The following is a 23,691-nucleotide window of genomic DNA, read 5'->3' on the forward strand; positions in this document are numbered from 1 at the left end:
CAGTTAAAGAACCCATTGCCCTTTATGGTTGGGAGGTCTGGGGTCCGCTCACCAACCAAGAATTCACAAAATGGGACAAACACCAAATTGAGACTCTGCATGCAGAATTCTGCAAAAACATCCTCAGTGTACAATGTAGAACACCAAATAATGCATGCAGAGCAGAATTGGGCCGATACCCGCTAATTATCAAAATCCAGAAAGGAGCTGTTCAGTTCTCCATCCACCTAAAAGGAAGCGATTCCCAAACCTTCCACAACAAAGCCATCACCTACAGAGAGATGAACCTGGAGAAGAGTCCCCTAAGGAAGCTGGTCCTGGGGCTCTGTTCACAAACACAAACACACCCTACAGAGCCCCAGGACAGCAGCACAATTAGACCCAACCAAATCATGAGAAAACAAAAAGATAATTACTTGACACATTGGAAAGAATTAACAAAAAAACAGAGCAAACTAGAATGCTATTTGGCCCTAAAAAGAGAGTACACAGTGGCAATAAATAAATAATAATAAGCGATTTCCAAACCTTCCATAACAAAGCCATCACCTACCGAGAGATGAACCTGGAGAAGAGTCCACTAAGCAAGCTGGTCCTGGAACTCTGTACACAAACACAAACACACCCCACAGAGCCCCAGGACAGCAACACAATTATGAGAAAACAAAAAGATAATTACTTGACACACTGGAAAGAATTAACAAAAAAACAGAGCAGACTAGAATGCTATTTGGCCCTAAAAAGAGAGTACACAGTGGCAGAATACCTGACCACTGTCACTGACCCAAACCGAAGGAAAGGTTTGACTATGTACAGACTCAGTGAGCATACCCTTGCTATTGAGAAAGGCCACCGTAGGCAGACCTGGCTCTCAAGAGAAGACGGGCTATGTGCACACTGCCATCAAAATGAGGTGGAAACTGAGCTGCACTTCCTAACCTCCTGCCCAAATTATGACCATATTAGAGACACATATTTCCCTCAGATTACACAGATCCACAAAGAATTCAAAAACAAACCCGATTTTGATAAACTCCCATATTTACTTGGTAAAATACATCACAGCAGCAAGATTTGTGACCTGTTGCCAAAAGAAAAGGTTAACCAGTGAAGAACAAACACCATTGTAAATACAACCCGTATTTATGTTTATTTATTTTCCCTTTTGTACTTTAACCATTTGTACATCGTTACAACACTGTATATATACATAATAAGACATTTGTAATGTCTTTATTCTTTTGGAACTTCTGTGAGTGTAATGTTTACTGTTCATTGTTATTGTTTATTTCACTTTTGTATATTATCTACCTCACATGCTTTGGCAATGTTAACATGTGTTTCCCATGCCAATAAAGCCCCTTGAATTGAATTGAATAGATAGATAGATAGATAGATAGATAGATAGATAGATAGATAGATAGATAGATAGATAGATAGATAGATAGATAGATAGAAAGAGAAAGAGTGAATCAGAACTTTGTTAGGGCCTGAGTATAATGGGACATCAAGATGTGTGTAGGCGATGAGATGAGCTGTGCTGAGCGTCAGGATGCTAACATGCATCTATAAATAGTTAATGATGGACCCAGGAAGCTTTCATTAACCACTGTGTCTGCTAGAAAATCCCCCCATTCCCTGATGGAATCCACCTAAAGAAAGAGCACAGCGATTTTAAGACTGTTTACGTTAGCAACGCGCAGCCTTACTGTGTGGCCATTACATTTATGACTAAAGATATCCCTGGAAAAATATCAGGTTAAAAGGGGGTTTTATGAGACGATGAGTGATTTTGATGAGGGTTGCCCTCGGCCATGCAATTTATCATAGAACTACACTATCTATACTAAAGTATGTGGAAACCCTTTCAAATGAGTGGATTGGGCTATTTCAGCACCCCTTCAAATGAGTGGATTGGGCTATTTCAGCACCCCTTCAAATTAGTGGATTGGGCTATTTCAGCACCCCTTCAAATGAGTGGATTGGGCTATTTCAGCACCCCTTCAAATGAGTGGATTGGGCTATTTCAGCACCCCTTCAAATGAGTGGATTGGGCTATTTCAGCACCCCTTCAAATGAGTGGATTGGGCTATTTCAGCACCCCTTCAAATGAGTGGATTGGGCTATTTCAGCCATGCTCGATGCTGACAGGTGTATCAAATCCAGCACACAGCCATGCAATCTCCCTATACAAACATTAGTAGTAAAATGGCTCAGCGACTTTCAACGTGGCACCGTCATAGGATGCCACCTTTCCAACAAGTCAGTTTGTCAAATTTGTGCCCAGCTAGAGCTGCCCTGGTCAACTGTAAGTGCTGTCTCAGCCGCAAAGTGGGAGGGCACACAAGGGTCTCTGGAAGTGACGTCAGCACAAGAACTGTTCATCAGAAGCTTCATGAAATGGGTTTCTATGGCAGAGCAGCCACACACAAGCTTAAGATCACCATGCGCCATGCCAAGCGTGGGCTGAAGTGGTGTAAAGCTCGCCACCATTGGACTCTGGAGCAGTGGAAAAGTGTTCTCTGGAGTGATGAATCACACTTCACCATCTGGAAGTCCGACGGACATATCTTGGTTTGGAGGATGCCAGCAGAACGTTACATAGTGGCAAATGTCAAGTTTGGTGGAGGAGGAATAATGATTTGGGGCTGTTTTTCATGGTTCGGGCTAGGCCCCGTAGTTCTAGTGAAGGGAAATCTTAACGCTACAGCATACAATGACATTCTACAGGATTCTGTGATTCCAACTTGTGGCAACAGCTAGGGGAAGGCCCTTTCCTGTTTTAGCATGACAATGCCCCCCGTACAGAAAGCGAGGTCCATACAGATGGTTTGTCGAGATCGGTTTGAAAGAACTTGACTGGCCTGCACAGAGCCCTGACCTCAAGCTCATCGAACACCTTTGGGATGAATTGTAAAGCCGACTGCGAGCCAGGCCTAATAGCCAAACATCAGTGCCCAACCTCACTAATGCTCTTGTGGCTGAATGGAAGCAAGTCCCTGCAGCAATGTTCCAACATCTAGTAGAAAGCCTTCCCAGAAGAGCCCATGATTTTGGAATACTATTGGTAATGTAGTGTGTGACTATCTCCTTTCCGTCCTTTTCAAGAAGTTCCAAAAGAATAAAGACATTACTGATGTCATATTATGTATATATACAGTGTTGTAACGATGTACAAATGGTTAAAGTACAAAAGTGAAAATAAATAAACATAAATATGGGTTGTATTTACAATGGTGTTTGTGCTTCACTGGTTAACCTTTTCTTGTGGCAACAGGTCACAAATAATGCTGCAGTGATGGCACACTGTGGTATTTCACCCAGTTGATATGGGAGTTTATCAAAATCGGGTTTGCTTTTCGAAATTCTTTGTGGATCTGTGTAATCTGAGGGAAACACAGTATGTGTCTCTAATATGGTCATAATTTGGGCAGGAAGTTAGGAAGTGCAGCTCAGTTTCCACCTCATTTTGATGGCAGTGTGCACATAGCCTGTCTTTTCTTGAGAGCCAGGTCTGACTACGGTGGCCTTTCTCAATAGCAAGGATATCCTCACTGAGTCTGTACATAGTCAAAGCTATCTTTAGGTTTGGGTCAGTCACAGTGGTCAGGTATTCTGCCACTGTGTACTCTCTGTTTAGGGCCAAATAGCATTCTAGTCTGCTCTGTTTTTTTGTTAATTCTTTCCAATGTGTCAAGTAATTATCTTTTTGTTTTCTCATGATTTGGTGGGGTCTAATTATGTTGCTGTCCTGGGGCTCTGTGGGGTGTGGTTGTGTTTGTGAACAGAGCCCCAGGACCAGCTTGCTTAGGGGACTCTTCACTGTAGGTGATGGCTTTGTTATGGAAGGTTTGGGAATCGCTTCCTTTTAGGTGGTTGTAGAATTTGACAGCTCTTTCCTGGATTTTGATCATTAGCGGGTATCGGCCTAATTCTGCTCTGCATGCATATTTGGTGTTCTACATTGTACACAGAGGATATTTTTGCAAAATTCTGCATGTAGAGTCTCAATTTGGTGTTTGTCCCATTTTGTGAATTCTTGGTTGGTGAGCGGACCCCAGACCTCACAACCATAAAGGGCAATGGGTTCTATTTTTTACCTCTCTCTCTCTTTCCTTCCTTCCTTCCTTCCTTCCTTCCTTCCTTCCTTCCTTCCTTCCTTCCTTCCTTCCTTCCTTCCTTCCTTCCTTCCTTCCTTCCTTCCATCCATCTATCTATCTATCTATCTATCATCTATCTATCTATCTATCATCTCTCTCTCTCTCTCTCTCTCTCTCTCTCTCTCTCTGTCTCTCATACAATAATCAGATGTTGTAGAGGGCCTATAATACAAACACAGTCACTGAACATCACTGAACTCTGTAAGCAGCGTACAGCATTCCCTGTGCATACAACAAAAGGCTTTAGTGAACGGCTAGCAGCTAGTGTTGGTTTAGCATCAGACACACGCTGGAGAGGCCTGTAGCAGTAGAAGGCTGATGTGATGTAAGTTTACCAGTACAGACCAGTCCCTGTAGCAGCAGAAGGCTGATGTGATGTAAGTTTACCAGTACAGACTAGTCCCTGTAGCAGCAGAAGGCTGATGTGATGTAAGTTTACCAGTACAGACCAGTTCTTCGATAAATACGGACACAACAGACAGCTGAAAACAGCAAGCACTCCATAAAACCCCTTCAGTAGCCTTCTGGCATCACAATGGCAGCATAACTTCCAAGGCTCCCAACTACTGTCAGTAACATTAGAGAAGTTTCGCATGTTAAGCCTTACCTACTATCTACATTTTAGTAATTTAGCAGACACTCTTATCCAAAGCAGCTCATTGGTCACCATAGCAACACACACCTGTAGCACGCGCTCCAGCAGGTATATTTCACTGGTCATCCCCAAATCCAACACCTCCTTTGGCTGCCTTTCCTTCCAGTTCTCTGCTGCCAATGAATTGCAAAAATCACTGAAGTTGGAGACTTATATCTCCCTCACTAACTTTAAGCATCAGCTCTCAGAGCAGCTTACCGATCGCTGCAGCTGTACACAGCCCATCTTTAAATAGCCCATCCAACCAACTACCTACCTCATCCCATATTTGTTTTTGTTTTCTGCTCTTTTGCACACCAGTATTTCTACTTGCACATCATCATCTGCACATCTATCACTCCAGTGTTAATTGCTAAATTGTAATTACTTCATCCCTATTGGCCTATTTATTTCCTTACTTCCGTACTTCATTTGCGCACACTGTACACAGATTTTTCTATTGTGTTATTGACTGTACTTTTGTTTATCCCATGTGTAACTCAGTGTTGTTTTTGTCGCTCTGCTTTGCTTTATCTTGGCCAGGTCGCAGTTGTAAATGAGAACTTGTTCTCAACTGCCCTACCTGGTTAAATAAAGGGGAAATAAAAATAAACAAATAAAAAGCAACTTACAGGAGAAATGTGCATGAAGTGCCTTGCTAAAGGGCACATTGGCAGATTTTTCATGTATTCTGATCGGGGATTTGAACCAGCAACCTTTCGGCGACTGGCCCAAAGCTCTTAAGCACTAGGTTACCTGCCACCCCTATCTTTATGGTCACTCCTATGGATGGTTCACCAAGTGGTAACTTTACAACAACAGGACTCTGAAAAGGAGCTGGAGAACGTTACTTGACAGACAAACAACTAAAGTAAACTAGCACTAGTCTAACAACCTGGTTTGTACACTACCAGGCAAGGTGAGACAAAAGCAGGGCTTTAACCCATGTCATTTAACCCACAAAACAACAACCCCCCTGCAGTCAAAATAAGTAAGGAATACACACGTTAGCTGCTAGGTTATGTGGTCAAAACAGCTCAGGCAACAATTTAGCCAATAGCAGGTAATGAAATAGATTTTGCTGCAGCAAGGTTACCATGCATTAATGTAGTATGACTGGTATGACAGAGAGGATAGTTTCCCGTTGTCAGTAGCTAGTAAGAGGTACAGTACAGTAGGTACTACATACAGACTGAAGCCAGTAATAGATATGAGTAATGACTTGGCTGTGTGTTTCAAAGTTACTGTAGTGTTCTGTCTGTGTAATGCCAACGCAGCACTGAGTTGGAAGGACAGAGTCGGAAGGACAGAGTCGGAAGGTGGAAGGACTTCTAAAGTAGGACTGCTAAAGTATTTAAGTAAACATGCTCTCATTGTCCAATGAGTCATCTAAATAAATGTTTGGTCAAGAAGAGTAAGAGACGAACAGTAAGCTAAATAATGACACACTCTTACCACTGGAATAATAATAACATGAAAGTGTGTGTGTGTGTGTGTGTGTGTGTGTGTGTGTGTGTGTGTGTGTGTGTGTGTGTGTGTGTGTGTGAGAAGTTGGAAAGTAGAACCTTTCCCCCATCCAGGTGTCTCTGTTCTTCCCCCAGAGGGTAACAGGTCAGATAGAAAGAGAAGAGATTCCTACCTTGTGATGAGGACAGCGTTGTCATGGTGAGCCATGCCGTTCTCCGGGATGCTGTTCCCATCTCCTTGGTGACTGAGGATAGACTTCTGCCACTTACAGAAGCTGTCTAGAGACTTGTCTGCATGGTGGTTGATCTCCAGGTTGGGCTGGATAGAACATACAGCACACATTACAAAACAGTCTGAATACACAACCCAGAACAGTCTGAACACATCCACAACCCAGAACAGTCTGAATACATCCACAACCCAGAACAGTCTGAACACATCCACAACCCAGAAAAGTCTGAATACATTCACAACCCAGAACAGTCTGAACACATCCGTAACCCAGAACAGTCTGAATACATCCACAACCTAGAACACACAACACAGTCTGAACACACAGAACCCAGCATTCCGACCAGAACAGGCCCAACATTCTGCACTTGACATATCTAGTGCTGAATTAAGATTAATGCAAGCCACTCAGACTTTTTATTCTCTATGTTGGTTAGGTCGGGGTGTGACTAAGGGTGGGTTATCTAGGTGAATATATATATCTATGTTGGCCTGGTATGGTTTCCAATCAGAGGCAGCTGTTTATCATTGTCTCTGATTGGGGATCATATTTAGGCAGCCATTTCCCCATTGTGCTTTGTGGGATCTTGTCTAGGTATAGTTGCCTGCGAGCACTTCATTGAGCTTCACATTTCGTTTAACGCTTTATTTGTTTTTTCTTTGAGTTTCTTTTCCTAATAAAGAGGATGGAAACATACCACGCTGCATCTTGGTCCAGTTATTATAACGATCATGACAATTGGGCCGTCATAGTCAAAAGCATCAGTCGAAAATGATAGTATACAAGCTTATTAAAACCATGTCCACCATTTGACAGGATTCTGACATATCCGTTAAGATAATCCATATGATACATCTATGAAAGAATATTCTAATCATCAATATATTCATATTACACACTGGGAAAAACATATGGGGTTCAGTCTTAAAATGGAGAATGAATGAAGAGGTATTCATCTCAGCTGGAGTCCATCCTCTATAGACTGAGGCTAGATGTACAATTCACTCTGTTTCTCCCATCAAACCTACACTATATAGATTGAATGTAAAAATCCTCAATCAAATCCCCCTGAGGGAAGAAGTCTGAGATCATCTCCTGAGCTTTGTCTTTAGTGGTGGCAGACATATGGTAGATGCTTCCTATCCTCTCTCTTCTCTCTCTTCTCACTCTTCTACTCTGGTGTCCTCTTGTCTCATATTTTCAGTCCTCTTCTCTCTCAGCTCTCTTTCATCCTTCTACTCTCTCTCCCAACTCTCTCCCAACTGTTTGGAATAACTATGTTATTGCACAGTAAGTAACCAAAACAGATACATTTTAACTGAGATTAGAGAAATACATTTATGTTGATGTGGATAGAAAGAGAGGAACACAGAGAGAGGCCGAGAGATAACCAGGAAGACAGAGAGAATGAGAGAGATGTAAAGAGAAAGACGAAGACAGAGAGAGAGAGAGAGAGAGAGAGAGAGAGAGAGAGAGAGAGAGAGAGAGAGAGAGGGGCAGAGAGATAGAGAGAAAGAGGAAGACAGAGCGAGAGAGACAAAGACAGAGAGAGGCAGATAGATAGAGAGAACGATGAAGACAGAGAGGCAAAGAGAGAGAGAGAAGCAGAGAGATAGGCACATGATCATATCCGGTTGTGTCATTTCCGGTCACAACTTGCAGACTTGTTTACGTGTTGCTGTGCGTTTTGTTGCCAACCTTTGCTACCTGACAACTTTACGGTTTTTACTTTTTAATTACCGTTTTTATTTTTATTTTTTCCCTCACTCAACTTTTTTTTCATTCAACTTTTTCACTTCGAACGCTTTATCTGGACGTGGTTCGTCAGGACCTCCAACAGCCAAAGCTAAGTAGTAACATTAACATGATGCTTTATCTGGACATGGTTCGTCAGGACCTCCAACAGCCGAAGCTAAGTAGTAACATTAACATGATGCTTTATCTGGACGTGGTTCGTCAGGACCTCCAACAGCCGAAGCTAAGTAGTAACATTAACATGATGCTTTATCTGGACGTGGTTCGTCAGGACCTCCAACAGCCAAAGCTAAGTAGTAACATTAACATGATGCTTTATCTGGACGTGGTTCGTCAGGACCTCCAACAGCCGAAGCTAAGTAGTAACATTAACATGATGCTTTATCTGGACGTGGTTCGTCAGGACCTCCAACAGCCGAAGCTAAGTAGTAACATTAACATGATGCTTTATCTGGACGTGGTTCGTCAGGACCTCCAACAGCCGAAGCTAAGTAGTAACATTAACATGATGCTTTATCTGGACGTGGTTCGTCAGGACCTCCAACAGCCGAAGCTAAGTAGTAACATTAACATGATGCTTTATCTGGACGTGGTTCGACAGGACCTCCAACAGCCGAAGCTAAGTAGTAACATTAACATGATGCTTTATCTGGACGTGGTTCGTCAGGACCTCCAACAGCCAAAGCTAAGTAGTAACATTAACATGATGCTTTATCTGGACATGGTTCGTCAGGACCTCCAACAGCCGAAGCTAAGTAGTAACATTAACATGATGCTTTATCTGGACGTGGTTCGTCAGGACCTCCAACAGCCGAAGCTAAGTAGTAACATTAACATGATGCTTTATCTGGACGTGGTTCGTCAGGACCTCCAACAGCCGAAGCTAAGTAGTAACATTAACATGATGCTTTATCTGGACGTGGTTCGTCAGGACCTCCAACAGCCGAAGCTAAGTAGTAACATTAACATGATGCTTTATCTGGACGTGGTTCGTCAGGACCTCCAACAGCCGAAGCTAAGTAGTAACATTAACATGATGCTTTATCTGGACGTGGTTCGTCAGGACCTCCAACAGCCGAAGCTAAGTAGTAACATTAACATGATGCTTTATCTGGACGTGGTTTGTCAGGACCTCCAACAGCCGAAGCTAAGTAGTAACATTAACATGATGCCTTCTAATTACAGTCGCTGTACTCATAATATACAGGAGAATGATCGCCTTACGGCGAGGATAGCTGCAAACACAGCTTCAGACGCAACCGTTAGGCAAGGGTAATTTCAGTGTAGGAAAGGATGAAACAGCGTCTGTGCCACCAGTAAGTACAGATATTAACGTTAGTATAAATCCCCTCGCACGGTCCCCGCAGGACAACTTTCTCATGGCTTCTGGAGGAAAATGCTGTAGGAATGCTTAACCGGTGTCGTTCATTTAGCCGACAGAAACTTTCAACTGGTTTTCCCCATTAAGCAGCGAGTCGGAGTCTGAGGCCAAGCCTTCTCTGGTCTTTTGTCCTCCCGTTCCTGGGTCTGACATGCCGAAGCTTCCCACCATCAGCTCTGACAAATTGAAAACCCTAGTCATTGGCGACTCCATTACCCGCAGTATTAGACTTAAAACAAATCATCCAGCGATCATACACTGTTTACCAGGGGGCAGGGCTACCAACGTTAAGGCTAATCTGAAGATGGTGCTGGCTTAAGCTAAAACTGGCAAGTGTAGAGAGTATAGAGATATTGTTATCCACGTCAGCACCAACGATGTTAGGATGAAACAGTCAGAGGTCACCAAGCGCAACATAGCTTCAGCGTGTAAATCAGCTAGAAAGACGTGTCGGCATCGAGTAATTGTCTCTGGCCCCCTCCCAGTTAGGGGGAGTGATGAGCTCTACAGCAGTCTCACAACTCAATCGCTGGTTGAAACTGTTTTCTGCCCCTCCCAAAATATAGAATTTGTAGATAGTTGGCCCTCTTTCTGGGACTCACCCACAAACAGGACCAAGACTGGCCTGCTGAGGAGTGACGGACTCCATCCTAGCTCATCTTATCTACCAACATAGACAGGGCTCTAACTCCTCTATCTCCACAATGAAATAGGGTGCAGGCCAAACAGCAGGTTGTTCGCCAGCCTGCCAGCTTAGTGGAGTCTGCCACTAGCACAGTCAGTGTAGTCAGCTCAGCTATCCCCATTGAGACCGTGTCTGTGCCTCGACCTAGGTTGGGCAAAACTAAACATGGCGGTGTTAGCCTTAGCAATCTCACTAGGATAAAGACCTCCTCCATTCCTGCCATTATTGAAAGAGATCGTGATACCTCATATAGGGCTACTTAATGTTAGATCCCTTACTTCAAAGGCAGTTATAGTCAATGAACTAATCACTGATCATAATATTGATGTGATTGGCCTAACTGAAACATGGCTTAAGCCTGATGAATTTACTGGTTACACTAGTGACCATATCCCTGTGAATCCCGCAAAGGCTAACATTTACGATAGCAAATTTCAATTTACAAAAAAACAAAAAATAGCATTTTCGTCTTTTGAGCTTCTAGTCATGAAATCTATGCAGCCTACTCAATCACTTTTTATAGCTACTGTTTACAGGCCTCCTGGGCCATATACAGCTTTCCTCAATGAGTTCCCTGAATTCTTATTGGACCTTGTAGTCATAGCAGATAATATTCTAATTTTTGGTGACTTTAATATTCACATGGAATAGACCCAATCCAAAAGGCTTTTTGAGCCATCATCAACTCAGTGGGTTTTGTCCAACATGTCTCTGGACCTACTCACTGTCACAGTCATTCTCTAGACCTAGTTTTGTCCCATGGAATAAATGTTGGGGTTCTTAATGTTTTTTCTCATAATCCTGGACTATCGGACCACCATTTTATTACTTTTGCAATTGCAACAAATAATCTGCTCAAAACCCCAACCAAGGAGCATCAAAAGTCGTGCTATAAATTCCCAAACAACACAAAGAGTCCTTGATGCCCTTCCAGACTCCCTCTGCCTACCCAAGGACGTCAGAGGACAAAAATAAGTTAACCACCTAACTGAGGAACTCAATTTAACCTTGCGCAATACCCTAGATGCAGTTGCACCCCTAAAAACAAAAAACATTTGTCATAAGAAACTAGCTCCCTGGGATACAGAAAATACCCAAGCTCTGAAGCAAGCTTCCAGAAAATTGGAAATGGCGCCACACCAAACTGGAAGTCTTCCGACTAGCTTTGAAAGACAGTACCGTGCAGTATCGAAGAGCCCTCCCTGCTGCTCGATCATCCTTTTTTTCCAACTTGAGGAAAATAAGAACAATCCTAAATGTATTTTTGATACTGTTGCAAAGCTAAGTAAAAAGCAGCATTCCCCAAGTATGGATGGCTTTCACTTCAGCAGTAATACATTTATGAACTTCTTTGAGGATAAGATCATGATCATTAGAAAGCAAATTACGGACTCCTCTTTAAATCTGCGTATTCCTTCAAAGCTCAGTTGTCCTGAGTCTGCACAACTCTGCCAGGACCTAGGATCAAGAGAAACACTCAAGTGCTTTAGTACTATATCTCTTGACACAATGATGAAAATAATCATAGACCCCATTATAGCACTGAGACTGCAATTGTGAAGGTGGTAAATGACCTTTTAATGGCATCAGACCGAGGCTCTGCATCTGTCCTCGTGCTCCTAGACCTTAGTGCTGCTTTTGATGCCATCGATCACCACATTCTTTTGGAGAGATTGGAAACCCAAATTGGTCTACACGGACAAGTTCTGGCCTGGTTTAGATCTTATCTGTCGGAAAGATATCAGTTTGTCTCTGTGAATGGTTTGTCATCTGACAAATCAACTGTAAATTTCGGTGTTCCTCAAGGTTCTGTTTTAGGACAACTATTGTTTTCACTATATATTTTACCTCTTGGGGATGTCATTCGAAAACATAATGTTAACATTCACTGCTATGCGGATGACACACAACTGTACATTTCAATGAAACATGGTGAAGCCCCAAAATTGCCCTTGCTAGAAGCCTGTGTGTCAGACATAAGGAAGTGGATGGCTGCAAACTTTCTACATTTAAACTCGGACATAACAGAGATGCTTGTTCTAGGTCCCAAGAAACAAAGAGATCTTCTGTTGAATCTGACAATTAATCTTGATGGTTGTACAGTCGTCTCAAATAAAACTGTGAAGGACCTCTGCGTTACTCTGGACCCTGATCTCTCTTTTGACGAACATATCAAGACTGTTTCAAGGACAGCTTTTTTCCATCTACGTAACATTGCAAAAATCAGAAACTTTCTGTCCAAAAATGATGCAGAAAAATGTATCCATGCTTTTGTTACTTCTAGGTTAGACTACTGCAATGCACTACTTTCCGGCTAACCGGATAAAGCACTAAATAAACTTCAGTTAGTGTTATATACGGCTGCTAAAATCCTGACTAGAACAAAAAAAAAGTATCATATTACTCCAGTGCTAGCCTCCCTACACTGGCTTCCTGTTATGGCAAGGGCTGATTTCAAGGTTTTACTGCTAACCTACAAAGCATTACATGGCTTGCTCCTACCTATCTTTCTGATTTGGTCCTGCCGTACATACCTACACATACGCTACGGTCACAAGACACAGGCCTCCTAATTGTCCCTAAAATTTCTAAGCAAACAGCTGGAGGCAGGGCTTTCTCCTATAGAGCTCCATTTTTATGGAATGGTCTGCCTACACATGAGAGACGCAGACTCGGTCTCAACCTTTAAGTCTTTACTGAAGACTCATCTCTTCAGTGGGTCATATGATTGAGTGTAGTCTGGCCCAGGAGTGTGAAGGTGAACGGAAAGGCTCTGGAGCAACTTGCTGTCTCTGCCTGGCCGGTCCCCCTCTCTCCACTGGGATTCTCTGCCTCTAACCCTATTACAGCGGCTGAGTCACTGGCTTACTGGTGCTCTTTCATACCGTCCCTAGGAGGGGTGCGTCACTTGAGTGGGTTGAGTCACTGACGTGATCTTCCTGTCTGGGTTGGCACTCCCCCCCCTTGGGTTGTGCCGTGGCGGAGATCTTTGTGGGCTATACTCGGCCTTGTCTCAGGATGGTAAGTTGGTGGTTGAAGATATTCCTCTAGTGGTGTGTGGACTGTGCTTTGGCAAAGTGGGTGTGGTTATATCCTTCCTGTTTGGCCCTGTCCGGGGGTATAATTGGATGGGGCCACAGTGTCTCCTGACCCATCCTGTCTCAGCCTCCAGTATTTATGCTGCAGTAATTTATGTGTCGGGGGGCTAGGGTCTGTTTGTTATATCTGGAGTACTTCTCCTGTCTTATCCAGTGTCCTGTGTGAATTTAAGTATGCTCTCTCTAATTCTCTCTTTCTCTCGGAGGACCTGAGCCCTAGGACCATGCCTCAGGACTACCTGGCATGACGACTCCTTGCAGTCCCCAGTTCACCTGGCCGTGCTGCTGCTCCAGTTTCAACTGTTCTGCCTGCGGCTATGGAATCCTGACCTGTTCACTGGATGTGCTACCTGTCCCAGATCTGCTGTTTTCAACTCTCTAGAGACATCAGGAGTGGTAGAGATACTCTTAATGATAATGACCAACCAACATTTATTCCTGAGGTGCTGACTTGCTGCACCCTCGACAACTACTGTGATTATTATTATTTGACCATGCTGGTCATTTATGAACATTTGAAGATATTTGAACACATACTGGCCACCCCTCATAGCCTGGTTCCTCTCTAGGTTTCTTCGTAGGTTTTGACCTTTCTAGGGAGTTTTTCCTAGCCACCGTGCTTCTACACCTGCATTGCTTGCTGTTTGGGGTTTTAGGCTGGGTTTCTGTACAGCACTTTGAGATATCAGCAGATGTACGAAGGGCTATAAAAATACATTTGATTTGATTTAGATACAGAGAGAGAGTAAGACAGAGAGAGAAGCAGAGAGAAGCAGAGATATACAGAGAAAGAGGAAGACAGAGAGAGAGGCAGAGAGAGAAAGAGGAAGACAGAGAGAGAGGAAGACAGAGAGAGAGGAAGACAGAAAGAGAAAGAGGAAGACAGATAGAGAAAGAGGAAGACAGAGAGAGAAAGAGAAAGACAGAGATAGAAAGAGGAAGACATAGAGAGGAAGACAGAGAGAGAAAGAGGAAAACAGAGAGAGAAGAAGAGAGAGAAAGACAGAGAGAGAAAGAGAAAGACAGAGAGAGAGAAAGAGGAAGACAGGGAGAGAAAGAGGAAGACAGAGAGAGAAGAGTGCCCTCACCTGGTCCTCAGTCAGTACGATCAGGCGGGTTACTATAATGTTCACAACGTTTCCTAGGCTGGCATCACGGTAAAGTTTGGCAACCTGACCTCCAGAAAAGAAGAAAAGACACAAAGTCAGACAAACTGTCACAACACTGGATCAGTGTTTTCTTCACACATACTGGGGTTGAAAACAGCAACCACACATCCAGATCACGCTGCGATTTAAATGTCTGTTTTCAGTTAGAGAGAACATTCTGTTAAAATGTTAATGAAAACAAAATTCTATCCAAAGAGAGAAACGCTTCGAATAAGTCCATTGTTCATGTTCTAATACTCTACATTGGCCTGTTTCCAATATCAGCAGGCTAGAGGTGCATCTTAATATCTTTCCTCCAGTCCTTCATCTGTATTGATGTGAAAGACCTGGACAGGTGAAAGTGAGTCCTGGCTGCTTTGTAATATTCTGTGAACTCAAACTAACACAGGGCAGGAGATGAGGAAACAACTACATTAGACCATTGACATGAACCCATTTTAATTGTTTTTGACCTTTATTTAACTAGGCAAGTCAATTAAGAACAAATTCTTATTTACAATGACGGCCTACACCGGCCAAACCCGGACGACGCTGGGCCAATTGTGCGCCGCCCTATGGGACTCCCAATCACGGCAGGATGTGATTCAGCCTGGATTTGAACCAGGGACTGTAGTGACACTGCGCCCCTCGGAAGCCCTAGTGATTGACTCCAACTCTATTGTCAGGCTTTTCTTTGAGACAAAACAACAGTAATCAAAGCGAAAAGCCGGATCAAACTTACAATATTCATCACAGACAGGATATAGTGCTCGATGTCTTTGCGTCCATGGTAACCAACCATCATCTTATCAGCTACCACCAGGGTCTCTACAAAGCGCTCCATGCTGACCGACCGCCTCTGTCTGTAGCCCCTGCCGGGAAGGGAACTGTTGGACCCAGGGGCTGGGGTGGGAGAGAAGGAGTGAGAGGAGGAGGTTGGAGAGGTTGGGGAAGGAGTGCTATGTTGGCAGGGGCTCCCGCTTTTTGTGAGGTCTGCGGATGAAGGAGGGAGAGAAAAAAAGATGCTCAACCAAGTGAGTAAAGTTGTTGTCTGATGATATGCTGTGAAAAAGAACCATCTCAGGTGATTAAATGAAATGGTTTATCTGATGATCATATTCACAGGGTGTGGTAACTTCAAAAAGAAAGGGAGCCCTTCATACTGTTCACCTCAATAGAAACATTCGAGGAAGATTATAAACTACTGATGATTTGATAACCAATAATCAGTTGAACATTTATTAAACATTAAAAAAACTATTCACTAAATTAAAACAAAATGAAACAATCAGATATACAGTAGCAGTCAAACGTTTGGACACACTTACTCATTCCATGGTATTTCTTTATTTTTACTCTTTTCTACATTATAGAATAATAGTGAAGACATCAAAACTATGAAATAACACATGGAATAAAGTAGAAAACAAAAAAAGTGTTAAACATGATTTTTTTTATATATATTTGAGATTCCAACCTTTGCCTTGAGGACAGTTTTGCACACTTGGAATTCACTCAAACAGATTCATGAGGTAGTCACCTGAAATGCATTTCAATTAACAGGTGTGACTTGTTAAAAATACATTAGTGGAATTTCTTACCTCCTTAATGCGTTTGAGCCAATCAGTTGTGTTGTGACAAGGTAGGGGGGTATACAGAAGATAGCCCTATTTGGTAAAATACCAAGTCCATAATATGACAAGAACAGTTCAAATAAGCAAATAGAAACAACAGTCCATTACTTTAAGACATGAAGGTCAGTCAATCTGGAACATTTCAAGAACTTTGAAAGTTTCTTCAAGTGCAGTCGCAAAAACCATTAAGCACTATGATGAAACTGGCTCTCATGAAGACCGCCACAGGAAAGGAAGTTACCTCTGCTGCAGAGGATAAGTTCATTAGAGCTACCAGCCTCAGAAATAGCAGCCCAAATAAATGCTTCACAGAGTTCAAGTAACAGACACATCTCAACATCAACTGTTCAGAGGAGACTGTGTGAATCAGGACTTCATGGACAAATTGCTGCAAAGAAACCACTACCAAAGGACACCAATAAGAAGAAGAGACTTGCTTGGGCCAAGAAACGTGAGCAATGGATATTAGACCGGTAGAAATCTGTCCTGCGGTCAAATGAGATTGTTGGTTCCAACCGCAGTGTCTTTGTGAGATTCAGAGTAGGTGAACAGATGATCTCCACATTGTGGTTTCCAACGTGAAGCATTGAGGAGGAGGTGTGATGGTGTGGGGTTGCTTTGCTGGTGACACTGTCTGTGATATATTTACATGTAGAATTCAAGTCACACTTAACCAGCATGGCTACCACAGCATTCTGCAGAGATATGCCATACCATCTGGTTTGCGCTTAGTTGGACTATCATTTGTTTTTCAACAGGACAATGACCAAACACACCTCCAGGGAATGTAAGGGCTATTTGATCAAGAAGAGTGTTGGAGTGCTGCATCAGATGACCTGGCCACCACAATTATTTTTATTATTTTTTAAAATCTTTATTTATACAGGTTCTTCTCATTGAGATAACATCTCTTTTCCAAGAGAAACCTGGTCCAATAGCAGCAGGGGGAACTGTAATGCCCTGACCATAGTAAGCTGTTTATTCTCTGTGTTGGTTGGGGTGTGATAGTGACTTGGGTGGGTCATCTAGGTGAAATGTATTTCTATGGTGGCCTGATATGGTTCCCAATCAGAGGCAGCTGTTTATCGTTGTCTCTGATTGGGGATCATATTTAGGTAGCCATCTTACTCATTGTGTTTGTGGGATCTTGTCTACATTTAGTTGCCTGAGTGCACAACAGTAGCGTCAAGTTTCGTTTGGTTGGTTGTTTGATGTTTTGTTCAGTGAGTTATGTTTTATTCAAATTATGTGGAACTCTACGCACGTTGCGCCTTTGTCTACTCATTACGACGAGCGTGACAGAAGATCCCACCTAAAACGGACCAAGCAGGGTGGCCAGGAGGAATGGACATGGGAGGAAATCCTGGATGGAGAAGGACCCTGGACGCAGGCCGGAGAGTATCGCCGTCCAAGAGAGCAGTTGGAGGCAGCGAGAGCGGAACAGCGACGATACGAGGAGATAGAACAACGACGGAAGCACAGGAGTTAGAACAACGACGGAAGCACGAGAGGCAGCCCCCCCCAAAAAAATTTGGGGGGAGGCACACGGGGAGATTGACAGAGTCAGGGTTTAGACCTGAGCCAACTCCCCGTGCTTACCGTGGGGAGCGTGTGACCGGTCAGGCACCGTGTTATGCGGTGATGCGCACGGTGTCTCCAGTGCCATTCACAGCTCGGTGCGCTCTGTTCCAGCTTCCCGCAGTTGCCGTGCTAGAGTGGGCATTCAGCCAGGACGGATTGTGCCGGCTCAGCGCTCCTGGTCTCCAGTACGTCTCCTCGGTCCAGGATATCCTGTGCAGGTTCTACGCACTGTGTCGCCAGTGCGCCTTCACAGCCCAGTGCGTCCTGTGCCTCCTCCCCGCACTCGCCCTGAGGTGCGTGTCATCAGCCCGGTGCCACCTGTACCGGTCCCACGCACCAGGCCTCCAGTGCGCCTCCACAGTCCAGTATGTCCTGTGCCTCTTCCTCGCACTCGCCCTGAGGTGGGTGTCATCAGCCCGGTGCCACCTGTACCGGTCCCATGCATCAGGCCTCCAGTGCGCCTCCACAGTCCAGTACGTCCTGTGCCTCCTCCCCTCACTGGCCCTGAGGTGCGTGTCACCAGCCCGGTACCACCAGTTCCGGCACCACGCATCAGGCCTCCAGTGCGCCTCCACAGTCCAGAGCTTCCGGCGACAGTTCCCAGTCCAGAGCTTCTGGCAATAGTTCCCAGTCCAGAGCTTCCGGCAACAGTTCCTAGTCCAGAGCTTCCGGCGACAGTTTCCAGTCCAGAGCTTCCGGCGTCGTTTCACAGTCCGGAACCTGCAACGATGGTCCTCAGTTCGGAACCTCCAGCGACGGTCCACAGTCCGGAACCTCCTGAGAAGGTCCACGGTCCGGAACCTCCTGAGACGGTCTACGGTCCGGAACCTCCAGAGACGGTCGGCGGTCCGGAGCCTCCAGCGACGGTCGGCGGTCCAGCACCTTCAGCAGGGGTTCTCAGTCCAGAGCCTCCTGCGACGATCCACGGTCTGGAGCCTCCGGTCACGATCCACGGTTCGGTGCCTCCAGCGACGACCCACGGTCCGGAGCTTCCGGCGATGCGCCCCGCACAGGAGCCGCCCCCGACGCCCTGTGTCATCCATCATAGATGCCCACTTGGACTCTCGCCTATTGAGTCAGGTTTTGCGGTCGGAGTCCGCATCTTTGGGGAGAGGTACTGACCATAGTAAGCTGTTTATTCTCTGTGTTGGTTGGGGCGTGATAGTGACTTGGGTGGGTCATCTAAGTGAAATGTATTTCTATGGTGGCCTGATATGGTTCCCAATCAGAGGCAGCTGTTTATCGTTGTCTCTGATTGGGGATCATATTTAGGTAGCCATCTCCCTCATTGTGTTTGTGGGATCTTGTCTACATTTAGTTGCCTGAGTGCACAATAGTAGCCTTTTGTTTCGTTTGGTTGGTTGTTTGTTGTTTTGTTCAGTGAGTTTTGGTTTATTAAAATTATGTGGAACTCTACGCACGCTGCGCCTTGGTCTACTCATTACGATGAGCGTAACAGGAACAAAGTTTCAGACAAAACAACTGACATACGCTAACACAACAATCCCCCGACCTCAACCCAATTGAGATGGTTTGGGATGAGTTGGACCACATAGTGAAGGAAAAGCAGCCAACAAGTGCTCAGTATATGTGGGAACTCCTTCAAGACTGTTGGAAAAGCATTCCAGGTGAAGATGGTTGAGAGAATGCCAAGAGTGTGCAAAGCTGTCATCAAGGCAAAGGGTGGCTACTTCGAAGAATCTAAAATCTATTTTGATTTGTTTAACACTTTTTGGTTACTACATGATTCCATATTTGTTATTTAATAGTTCTGATGTCTTCACTATTATTCTACAATGTATAAAATAGTACAAATAAAGAAAAACCTTGAATGAGTAGGTGTGTCCAGACTTTTGACTGGTACTGTATGTCCATGAAGGCATAGCCAGAGCAGAGCCAGGAGAGGGCTGGAGATAGAATGGCAGTCAGACACACATTGGGAATCTGGTCCTTTGAACCTTGCAGCTGAAGGCTTCCCTTCCTTTATGGCCCAGATGCTCTGGGGAAGGGCTATAAGATAGAACATGTCAGGGCACGTCAACTTCCTGCCCGTGACAGCCTTCGCTGCTACTTATAAGACCTTTGCCCCAAATACCTCCACATCCACCTGGTTCCCCTCCAATTCCCATCCCACCACATCACATCTCACAGGACACAGCTCTGCGGAGAGCCAGAGTATGTGTATTGTTCATAAAAACACTTAATGTGAAAAGGAGTGTCCATTTGAATTCAGTGGTAGTAGTTGCTCTAGTTCTATAGTGCCCAGTCACAAGGCCTTTTTAGGATCCGTTTCTGGTGTATACACCAGGCTGAATGGAGGCCAGAACGGGTCAAGCTTACAGCAGCATGGTCATATCCACCGGAACCTGGGCCTAGAACCAAACCAGCACATCCTCTGTCCTGCTATGTATAGCTGCTTGTTTATGTCAGTCACCCAGTTCAGAGTCAGTCCAGGCTGAGAAGAGGGGAGGGGAGGGGAAGAAAGGAGAGGAGAGAAGGGTAGAGAAGAGAAGGGCAGAGCAGAGAAGAACAGAGCAGAGAAGAGAAGCGCAGAGAAGTGCAGAGAAGAGAAGAGCAGAGAAGAGCAGAGATGAGAAGAGCAGAGAAGAGAAGCGCAGAGAAGTGCAGAGAAGAGAAGAGCAGAGAAGAGCAGAGATGAGAAGAGCAGAGAAGAGAAGAGAAGAGAAGAGCAGAGAAGAGCAGAGAAGAGCTGAGCAGAGCAGAGAAGAACAGAGCAGAGAAGAGAAGAGCAGAGAAGAGAAAAGCAGAGAAGAGCAGAGAAGAGAAGTGCATAGAAGTGCAGAGAAGAGCAGAGAAGAGAAGAGCAGAGAAGTGCAGAGAAGAGCAGAGAAGAGAAGAGCAGAGAAGAGCAGAGAAGAGCAGAGAAGTGCAGAGAAGAGCAGAGAAGAGAAGAGCAGAGAAGAGAAGAGCAGAGAAGAGCAGAGAAGGGCAGAGAAGAGCAGAGAAGAGCAGAGAAGAGAAGAGCAGAGAAGAGCAGAGAAGAGCAGAGAAGAGAAGAGCAGAGAAGTGCAGAGAAGTACAGAGAAGAGCAGAGAAGATAAGAGCAGAGAAGTACAGAGAAGAGAAGAGCAGAGAAGAGCAGAGAAGTGCAGAGAAGTACAGAGAAGAGCAGAGAAGAGAAGAGCAGAGAAGTGCAGAGAAGTACAGAGAAAAGCAGAGAAGAGAAGAGCAGAGAAGTGCAGAGAAGTACAGAGAAGAGCAGAGAAGAGAAGAGAAGAGCAGAGAAGAGCAGAGAAGTACAGAGAAGTACAGAGAAGAGCAGAGAAGAGAAGAGAAGAGCAGAGAAGAGCAGAGAAGAGAAGAGCAGAGAGAGAAGAGCAGAGAAGAGAAGAGCAGAGAAGTGCAGAGAAGTACAGAGAAGAGCAGAGAAGAGCAGAGAAGAGCAGAGAAGCGCAGAGAAGAGAAGAGCAGAGAAGAGCAGAGAAGAGCAGAGAAGAGCAGAGAAGAGAAGAGCAGAGAAGAGCAGAGAGAAGAGCAGAGAAGAGCAGAGAAGTACAGAGAAGAGCAGAGAAGAGAAGAGAAGAACAGAGAAGAGCAGAGAAGAGAAGAGCAGAGAAGAGCAGAGAAGAGAAGAGCAGAGAAGTGCAGAGAAGTACAGAGAAGAGAAGAGCAGAGAAGAGCAGAGAAGAGCAGAGAAGAGAAGAGCAGAGAAGAGCAGAGAAGAGAAGAGCAGAGAAGAGCAGAGAAGAGAAGAGCAGAGAAGTGCAGAGAAGTGCAGAGAAGAGAAGAGCAGAGAAGAGCAGAGAAGAGAAGAGCACAGAAGAGCAGAGAAGAGCAGAGAAGAGCAGAGAAAAGCAGAGAAGAGAAGAGCAGAGAAGTGCAGAGAAGTACAGAGAAGAGCAGAGAAGAGAAGAGCAGAGAAGAGCAGAGAAGAGAAGAGCAGAGAAGAGAAGAGCAGAGAAGTGCAGAGAAGATTCTTCACCAACCTGAGATGCCACAGCTGAACTCGTGTTGGCTGGGTTGCTGCCGCGGCGAGGGAATGGAAGACTTTTTATATATAACATGCTGCTGTCCTTCTCCCTGGTCCCATTGGCTGGAAGTGGTGGAGGATATATTCTTGAGTGGCTCTATTAAATACTGCTCTTCTTCTGTTGTAATAACACCGTGCTTGTTGAGAAACAAGAACATCGAGAGAGACAGGTTATAAGCAAAGAATGCAAACAATGTCACAACACTCACACTTAAACACAACATTTCAATTGACCTTATTGTAGTTTTTAAATAATTACATAACACCATTAAAAAATATCTAACAATTTTGCCAAAAGTAATTCCAAGTACGACCAGCTGTTTATATGTTTATACTGTATTATTGACTGTATGTTTGTTTTACTCCATGTGTAACTCTGTGTCGTTGTATGTGTCGAACTGCTTTGCTTTATCTTGGCCAGGTCGCAATTGTAAATGAGAACTTGTTCTCAACTTGCCTACCTGGTTAAATAAAGGTGAAATAAATAAAAAAAATATATTGTTTTACTAATGAGTATTATTAACCAGTATTATTATTATTAACCAGGTTGAACGCTTTGTTCAGCACAACAACAATCATCTGTGAAATGATTGGCACCCTGAGTCAGGGCTAAATGGCTAATGGTGTGTTACATCCTGAGTCAGGGCTAAATGGCTAATGGTGTGTTACAGCCTGAGTCAGGGCTAAATGGCTAATGGTGTGTTACATCCTGAGTCAGGGCTAAATGGCTAATGGTGTGTTACAGCCTGAGTCAGGGCTAAATGGCTAATGGTGTGTTACATCCTGAGTCAGGGCTAAATGGCTAATGGTGTGTTACAGCCTGAGTCAGGGCTAAATGGCTAATGGTGTGTTACAGCCTGAGTCAGGGCTAAATGGCTAATGGTGTGTTACAGCCTGAGTCAGGGCTAAATGGCTAATGGTGTGTTACAGCCTGAGTCAGGGCTAAATGGCTAATGGTGTGTTACAGCCTGAGTCGCATAACATTGCAGGCTGCAGCACATAGAACTAACTAACAGCTCTGCTCTGCTCTGTGTGTTGCACTGCAGTCAGATGTAGAAACACCCCACACTCTGAAGCAATTTGATCAATCATGTTATAACAACCAATTACACCTAGAACAACGCTGTAATTACTGGGACTGGAACCAAAGTACACAGCTCTCTGCCCTTGAACACCCCCTTTGTAACATAAATTGAAAAAGTACTTCAGAATGTGTTTATAAAAAACATTGGCACGCTGTTTCCCTCCGTAAAAACCCACAACGAAACCAATTAACCAAATATGACAACTTGGCACACTCCGGCAAGAAACACAGATTTGATAAATGCCTAGCAGAGTGTGATGTCAAGATATCAAATAAGTCTAGCAACTTACAAGATTACACTTCAGATACATTTCAGTTTTGTCCATTTTTGGTACTATTAAAATGGTCAGAGGCGAAACAGACCTAATTCAATGTATGATACTGTACATTTGGTCGCAGCAACAGTAATACATGTTTTTCTCCACATAATTGTGATTGGCACAGAGGAACAGAGCTTTCTTCTTGTTCTGAGATGTTTCAAAGTAAAAGAGGGGGATTGGGTGATAAGAGGGTGGATAATGTGGTATAAGAGGGGGGATAAGAGGAGGTATACGAGGGGGATAAGAGAGGGGATAAAAGGGGGATAAGAGTTTGGCCAGTCTGTCAGTGGTGAGTTTTAATGAAGACAGTCTGGCAGTCTATCAGTGGTGAGTTTTAACAAAGACAGTCTGGCCAGTCCATCAGTGGTGAGTTTTAACAAAGACAGTCTGGCCAGTCTATCAGTGGTGAGTTTTAACAAAGACAGTCTGGTCAGTCTATCAGTGGTGAGTTTTAATGAAGACAGTCTGGTCAGTCCATCAGTGGTGAGTTTTAACAAAGACAGTCTGGTCAGTCCATCAGT

The 23,691-nt window shown here is 44.3% G+C and overlaps 1 protein-coding gene across 2 annotated transcripts in view; it reads right to left on the bottom strand.

Moving 5' to 3' along the window:
* LOC139421888 (ADAM metallopeptidase with thrombospondin type 1 motif, 6) overlaps positions 1-23,691 on the bottom strand; it is a 139,108-nt gene that overhangs the window by 111,113 nt on the left and 4,304 nt on the right. Inside the window, exons 3-6 of one of the 2 annotated variants that reach the window (XM_071173017.1) lie at positions 21,723-21,903; positions 15,303-15,463; positions 14,501-14,584; positions 6,434-6,579 (exon numbers count right to left, since the gene is read on the bottom strand). In XM_071173017.1, coding sequence (XP_071029118.1) covers positions 6,434-6,579; positions 14,501-14,584; positions 15,303-15,463; positions 21,723-21,903 — 572 coding nt within the window. Of the gene's footprint in view, positions 1-6,433; positions 6,580-14,500; positions 14,585-15,302; positions 15,554-21,722; positions 21,904-23,691 lie in introns of both variants that reach the window. The other variant, XM_071173016.1, reaches the window with a different exon arrangement.

The sequence above is a fragment of the Oncorhynchus clarkii genome, chromosome 12, assembly GCF_045791955.1.
Source record: "Oncorhynchus clarkii lewisi isolate Uvic-CL-2024 chromosome 12, UVic_Ocla_1.0, whole genome shotgun sequence".
In the NCBI taxonomy this organism is placed as follows: Eukaryota; Metazoa; Chordata; class Actinopteri; order Salmoniformes; family Salmonidae; genus Oncorhynchus; species Oncorhynchus clarkii.